Source organism: Oncorhynchus nerka, linkage group LG12 (genome assembly GCF_034236695.1).
Source record: "Oncorhynchus nerka isolate Pitt River linkage group LG12, Oner_Uvic_2.0, whole genome shotgun sequence".
NCBI classification, from domain to species: domain Eukaryota; kingdom Metazoa; phylum Chordata; class Actinopteri; order Salmoniformes; family Salmonidae; genus Oncorhynchus; species Oncorhynchus nerka.
Genome location: NC_088407.1, coordinates 64,882,969 through 64,890,966, shown reverse-complemented (window position 1 = coordinate 64,890,966; position 7,998 = coordinate 64,882,969). Strand labels below are relative to the sequence as shown.

Genomic DNA, 7,998 nt, shown 5'->3' with positions numbered 1-7,998 from the left:
AGCCTGTCTATCCAGATGCATGGAACCCGCCCCATTCACCCCTCCTGCTCCCTGGCCGTAGCAAGCAGGGAGCAGTGAAGACGAGGTAGCTAGTTTTGAAGCCGTGGCATAAATGATCTCATCTCAGCCCGATCTCCGCTTTCTACAGAGGATCCTATGACCAACACCGGAATAAAGTAAAAATAAAGGTACGCCAAATTAATTAACCGACTGTATTTATTTGTTAGGATTGATATGGGGCATTTATTGAAATGTTTATCTCCGAAACTCTTGTCAAATGTTAATCTGGTGAGGGGGTGGGGGGTGGGGGGGGCGCTAGCTACACATTTAGCTAGGTAACGTTAGCTAACGGTAGTTAGGTAGCTAAACAATTTTCATGCGGGAGTATCCATGTCAGTTAGGGAGAGTGGAGAAATGTAGTTGGAAAGGGGAAGTTCATCATTTTAAAAACAGTGTTGTAATAATCTACCCCATTTATATCCGTTATTTTATAGTTAAACAATTATATCGCAGAGTGGGAATTAGCTAGCTACAGTAGGTAACGTAGTTAGTTATTTCAAAATGGCCTCATCTCCGTTGTCGCCCCAGCGTCCCTGTTGCTCGAGCTAGACAAAGCATGCGGTACAGCTACTAGAGAAGGACATGCGCGATTGCAGTGAGTGCAATATAAATAACTAATTTCATTATTTACATATTTTTGTATTAACCTATTATGAATTGCAGGATACACACTCGCACTGTTGCGTAGTCAGCTAATTTCTCCATTCAAATAAGCATAAGCGGCAGCGGAAATACTGTCAACGTCAGTACTGTGGGGGAGGGGAGACTATGCCTAGGTGGAGCCAGAGACGAGGAGGAGGAGAATCTTTGGTGGAGCTGTGGGTGTTAATGCTATTTTATGTATTAAGCCTTGCTGCTCTTTGACGTTTAGAACGGTGTAATATAACTGAGGCATAACACATACAGTACAACAAGCACAGCATACATGAATGAGGTTCCCTCCTTACATTTGGTACTGACAGATTAATTGTTTGGAGTAAAAAACCTTGATTCATCAAAACAATGATTCAACTTTAAAGATTTTTTTTTCATTTAACCTTTATTTAACTAGGCAAGTCAGTAAAGAACAAATTCTTATTTACAATGACGGCCTAGGAACAGTGGGTTAACTGCCTTGTTCAGGGGCAGAACGACAGATTTTTACCTTGTCAGTTCAGGGATTCCATCCAGCAACCTTTCGGTTACTGGCCCAACGTTCTAACCACTAGGCTACCTGCCGTCCTAATTTGAAGGGGTGTATGTTGGCTTGACCTATGTTTTGTTTTCTTATAGCCACATTAACCTATTAGATCCTATTTGTCAATGGATTACAACCTAACAGATTTGTATTGAACAGGCCATTTTAGGTTTGCAGTGTTCATAAAGAGCAAAAAGTCCCCTGCCTGGCACCACTAACTATTTTTTTCTTATCAAAATGATTGCGCCTCCTTTTTTCCTTGTTTTCAGATATCCAATCAGCTATACTCCCATAGTAGACACCTGTTGTTTGTGGGTGAAATGGTGCATTAACATGAACCCTGTGTTGTTGTTACTTGTGTAGTATTTTGCTTCTTAGCTAGAAATTCTCCATTCTTTTTTACAGTTACCACTAAGGTAACAAAAGAGAAACCGAGAAAGTACATTCATGTGTCTGCCTCATATTTTGTATTTTGAATAGGGTACCTGGCAACGCTACTCATGAATTGGACTAGAAAATATGGAATTATTATTTGGGGTTTAGCTATTTAGAACACAGCATTTGCTGAATTTGACAGTTGTCTTGTACCCCAGAGGATTGTATAAGACTGTGCATTTTATCAGTGGTCTGACGCAGGTCCATTTGCAGTCTTCAGTTCTTGCAGCTAACATGATCTTAGATTTCAGTAAGGGCACCAGTCCAATTATGTGATATATTGTTTTTCATCATGGTTTATTGATGGCTAATGACATTAGAAGCACATAACCACCCTCTAGTGAAAGCAATGGTTAGGCTAAGTGGTCGGCCATAAAGTCTGCACTCAAGTTAGGTTCATTAACACACTCAAAAGCACTCTCCTGATTGCTTCCAATGGTGAAAACATACAGTAAATGCGACAGTGTCACTTGTGATGTTATTTGTTGCTTCAGTGCTGAGATGTCTTCTCAGGTAGGACCAAAGCTCAATGTCCTTTGCTTGGCAGACTGATAGATTGTGCCCCTGTGATGTCCACAGTGTATCCCTGCAGCCCTAGAATAGATAGATACAAGACATTTGCTTATTAGGAACATTGCTTAAGTTGCTATTATCAACTGTGCTTTTTTTGCCATAAGCTAGTATAGTGTTAAAATCTATTAAGTGCAAATGTTTGCTGTTTTGAACCAAAATGTTACTTTATTAGCTTTACTTTATTTCATACTTGTCTCCTGTTTGATATAATTTCTTGCTTCGTAGATGGTTGATCCATGTAGCAGAGTAGTAACTCCAATTACTGCCCCAGCCACTGCTCTCTCTGAGGAGATGCACACCCTGACAGAAGTTCCTTTGTTTTAGTCTGATGGAAAATGTAGTGTGATGTCACACAGGCTCCTGTCCTGTGTTCTCTCCCTACTCTGCTCTTCCCTGCTTGTTGGTCCCTTGGAGTCAACAGCCGTCCCCTGTTGTTTTGAGGCAAGTCTTCTGATATCTTCTCATTCAGACAGAGATACTGCTTCAGGAAGGTTATTTTCACTGTTCCTCCTTTCCCTTTAATTACATTATAGCAGTTATATTTTTTGGAGCATGGTGTGTGTATATCTCAAACATATCACATTTAAACCTGTGGTATTCTTTTGACTTTTCTCACCCAGTATGTGTCCTATTAACTTCACTCCGGTAGTACAGAAGTGAACTCACTTTTGCCAATATTTAGATGTTTGACGACAGGTGGCAGTGGGGTGGGATAGTGTATGTACATGAGCTGATTGTGTTTTTTGTTGTTGAGAAAAGCCTGACCTGTCCTGATTTTGACCGCAGTGATGGTAGTTGGTTGGTAACATGCTGTATTTTCGGTGGTTCAGTGGGTCTGTTAAAAGTGTGGTTGTTCCGCCCAGCAGGAGCCTTGCTTCAGACTGGCCTAAAATGGGCAGAAAGGGTGCAGAACAAAAGCTGCTTGTTGCTTGTACAAAAGTACTGAAGCGCTGCAGCCGGGACCAAGCTGCTATGCTAATGCCTGTGCCTCTCAACAGGAAAGGTATAGCAAACTTTCAGAAAAACAACAAGCTATTTATACTGTAGCACATTACATTAATATTTAGCTAACCTGTAGAGATTCTTCTTCATGAAATTCTCTTACCAATGAAAAGTTTGTCCTTATGCCACACACTTCAAACATAACACCACAAATTATAAATTCATACATTTTTTGAATGTAGTTTTGATAACTAAAATTCATCAAGACAACAAAGTATTTCATGATATCATGTGTGTTTGTTAGAATGTGAAGTTTTTGTGACCGGTTTGTCACCAATAACACTCTTTCTGTTTCCCTTCACCCCAGAGAGCCAAAATGTTCCCGAAGGGCACGAAGCGCAAGTTTTCCGACTCCAGGGAGGAACCTGTGGCAGGCGGTGAGGATGTGAATCAGTCGAGTTTGGCAGCTGTGAGGATGCTGTCGTCCTACAGCCTGCAGCGGCAGTCCCTGCTGGACATGTCCCTGATCAAACTGCAGCTGTGCCACATGCTGGTGGAGCCTAATCTGTGCCGTTCGGTGCTGATTGCCAACACGGTGAGGCAGATCCAGGAGGAGATGACCCAGGACGGCACCTGGCAGATCATGACCCAGGCCCTGAGTGCTGCCAACGCTGCTGCCCAGTGCTCTGCAGACCGCCTGGTGGCCACCGAGGTGCTGTGCCGGCAGACAGAGGCAGCCCAGGGGGAGCAGGTCCCCAAGCCCTTCCCAGTGGTGGGTTCAGAGGGCTGCCCTGCGGAGGAGGTGTTGGAGGAGGAGGCGGCGGCGGCAGAGGTGGGGATGACTATGTCCACTGTCTCCCCCCAAGCCCCAACCTCCTACCTGCCAGGCACCTTTGGCATGGACCCCTGCTGGGAAGAGGAGGAGACAGGTGAAGATGATGATGATGATGATGAGGAGGAGGAGGAGGACAGTGAGGAGTGTGGGTCTGGCTCAGAGGGGAGGAGAGGGAGCGTGACAGCCTGGTGGAGGACACCAGGACAGCAGAGCAGGTCTTTGGCACGTTCGAGATCAAAAACCCTGCGCCCAGCCCCGACCCTGCTCTGGAGGAACTGTTTTCAGACGTGGATGCGTCTTACTACGACCTTGATACAGTGCTGACAGGAATGCAGAGCGTTCCTAAGATGGGGCCCTATGACCTCCTGGAGAGCCTGTCCTCCCATGGGCCCTCACCCCTCAGTTCCAGCACAAGCTGCCGATCAGACCTCAATGAACTGGACCACATCATGGAGATCATAGTGGGCTCCTGAGAAACAACACACTTTCTTGCATACTTACTTTGACTCTTTACAGACTGCACGTGGTGCGTATATTTGGATATGGTGTTATTATACGTTCAGATGTTGAGGGTTTATGAAATCAAGAACTTATTCAGTGTTACGACATGCAGCTGTGCATCTCTAAGTGGGCAGAGATTACAACCTATACCATTATGATTTTTCTTATTTTACATACTTTTCTATATTTCTTTTTGTCATACAATCTATTTTTCCACTTTTGTTTTTATTTATTGTAATATGTATGGACTGAAGAACAATGTCATTACACTACACACAAATAGACCCGAACATCCAATCTTCTGAAGCATATTTTCCTAAAGAGTAAAACAAATATTAGTGAAACATGTATGTACAGTTGAAGTCGGAAGTTTACATACACCTTAGCCAAATACATTTAAACTCAGTTTTTCACAATTCCTGACATTTCATTCTAGTAAAAAAATTCCCTGTCTTAGGTCAGTTAGGATCACCCCTTTTATTTTAAGAATGTGAAATGTCAGAATAATAGCTGAGAGAATAATTTATTTCAGCTTTTATTTATTTCATCACATTCCCATTGGGTCAGAAGTTTACATACACTCAATTAGTATTTGGTAGCATTGCCTTTAAATTGTTTAACTTGGGTCAAACGTTTTGGGTAGCCTTCCACAAGCTTCTCATAATAAGTTGGGTGAATTTTGGCCCATTCCTCCTGACAGAGCTGGTGTAACTGAGTCAGGTTTATAGGCCTGCTTGTTCGCACAAGCTTTTTCAGTTCTGCCCACACATTTTCTATGGGATTGAGGTCAGGGCTTTGTGATGGCCACACCAATACCTTGACTGTGTTGTCCTTAAGCCATTTTCCACAACTTTGAAAGTATGCTCGAGGTCATTGTCCATTTGGAAGATCCATTTGCGACCAAGCTTTAACTTCCTGACTGATGTCTTGAGATGTTGCTTCAATATATCCACATAATTTTTGTCCCTCATGACGCCATCTATTTTGTGAAGTGCACCAGTCCCTCCTGCAGCAAAGCACCCCCACAACATGATGCTGCCACTCCCATGCTTCACGGTTGGGATGGTGTTCTTCGGCTTGCAAGCATCCCCCTTTTTCCTTCAAACATAACGATGGTCATTATGGCCAAACAGTTATATTTTCGTTTCATCAGCCCAGAGAACATTTCTCCAAAATGTACGATCTTTGACCCCATTTGCAGTTGCAAACCGTAGTCTGGCTTTTTTATGGCAGTTTTGGAGCAGTGGCCTTTTCCTTGCTGAGCGGCCTTTCAGGTAATGTCGATATAGGACACGTTTTTACTGTGGATATAGATACTTTTGTATCTGTTTCCTCCAGCATCTTCACAAGGTCCATTGCTGTTCTGTGATTGATTTGCACTTTTCGCACCAAAGTACATTCATCACATTCATCTCTAGGAGACAATGCGTCCTTCCTGAGCGGTGTGAAGGCTGCGTGGTCCCATGGTGCTTATGCTTGCGTACTATTGTTTGTACAGATGAATGTGGTACCTTCAGGTGTTTGGAAATTGCTCCCAAGGATAAATCAGACTTGTGGAGGTCTACAATTTTTTTTCTGAGGTCTTGGCTGATTTCTTTTCATTTTCCCATGATGTCATTAAAAGAGGCACCGAGTTTGAAGGTAGGCCTTGAAATACATCCACAGGTACACCTCCAATTGACTCAAATGATGTCAATTAGCCTATCAGAAACTTCTAAAGCCACGACATAATTTTCTGGAATTTTCCAAGCTGTTTAAATGCACAGTCAACTTAGTGTATGTAAACTTCTGTCCCACTGGAATTGTGACACAGTGAGTTATAAGTGAAATAATCTGTCTGTACACAATTGTTGGAAAATTACTTGGGTCATGCACAAAGTAGATGTGCTAACCGACTTGCCAAAGCTATAGTTTGTTAACAAGAAATGTGTGGAGTGGTTGAAAAACGAGTTTGAATGACTCCAAAGTAAATGTAAACTTCTGACTTCAACTGTATGTATATAGAAATATATATATTTTTCAATTTACAGTTTGGGAAATTTACCAGTATGATTTAATATAATTTCCCCCCATATTTTGACTATGATAAATTTAAATTTAGCCAGTCAACCAATGTCTTCCTATGGTTTGGTTTTAAGCATTTAAGTCTCAAGATGGGCACAGTTTTTTTCCCTACTTGATTTGAATCCATCCCTTACAACCTAGACTAGATTTGTAAAGTATTTAGAGAAACTCTTGCTTGATATCAGCATTAAGAAGCCTTATTTTCTGATATTTGTATTAATACAAATTAAGAATTATTGGTTGACCCATTAAGTTATTCTTTTTAATTTATTTAATTTATTAAATACAGATACATACATGCCACGTAGATTTTTAAACTGAGCCGTGTATACCCATGTGATATATTATAAACTGGGTGGTTCGAGCCCTGAATGCTGATTGGCTCAAAGCTGTGGTATATCAGACCATATACCACGGGTATAACATTTTTACTGCTCTAATTACGTTGGTAACCAAGTTATAATAGAAATAAGATGCCTCGGGTGGTTATGGTATATGGCCAATATACCATGGCTAAGGGCTTTATCCAGGCACACTTTAGCCGTGGTATATATTGGGCATATACCACACCCCCTTTTGCCTTATTGCTTAATTACAACTCAATACCCCCCTATTCACTATGCATTTCTTTTGCAAAAAAATATTTTGTACAGAATTCAACTATCATTTTTTAAATTTATTTTTACAAGCAGCTCTTTCTCTAAAGATTTCTTTTCAGATTGTCTCCTTATCATGATGAAAAGATTACTCAGGCAAACCGTACCAGTAAAATCTGACAGTATTACTCTGGTCATTACCACCACAACTCCTCTGAATGATGTCACTGCTTCAAACAGCAGCTAGAATTTCAAAGACCTTAACAATTGTAAAGTATATGCATTTTTATATTAAGAACACATTTTAGGACCTTTGTAAATATTTTTTTAAATAAAAGGTGCAAATCTTGTCATTTTTTAATTGTAATTAATTTGATCAAATTAGTCTTCGTGTAAATACATTTTATTTTATGAAATTTCTCCTTTTATTTAAAGACCTTTTGTAAATATTTTTTTAAACTAGGCAAGTCAGTTAAGACCAAATTCTTTCTTTCAATGACAGCCTGCCCCTTGTTCAGGGGTAGAATGACATATTTTTACCTTGTCAGTTCGGGGATTCGATTCAGCAACCTTTCGATTACTGGCCCAATGCTCTAACCACTAGACTACCTGTCGCCCCAAAACAGTTGTTCCCATACCGGTAGTCGAACCCCGGCCGCCTGAGTGAAAACCAGGAATCCTAACCGCTAGACCGCTAGTATAAAGGTAAGTTAAAGTATTGTGGTTGATTTGTAGTGTAAGCTGTGTAATGTGCATACTAATCAGTGTACAACCTTCAACAACGTAATTGCACACCATAATATCAATTGATTTCT

The 7,998-nt window shown here is 41.1% G+C and overlaps 1 protein-coding gene across 1 annotated transcript; it reads left to right on the top strand.

Annotated features, from left to right (window-relative positions):
• Positions 1-311: 311 nt before the first annotated feature.
• On the top strand, positions 312-7,533 carry LOC115138593 (cell division cycle-associated protein 4-like). The gene is given in 4 exon segments (XM_029675603.2): positions 312-2,686; positions 3,112-3,248; positions 3,555-4,184; positions 4,187-7,533. Coding segments are annotated over 2 exon segments (930 nt in total). The 5' UTR covers positions 312-2,686; positions 3,112-3,248; positions 3,555-3,563; the 3' UTR covers positions 4,496-7,533.
• Positions 7,534-7,998: the final 465 nt, after the last annotated feature.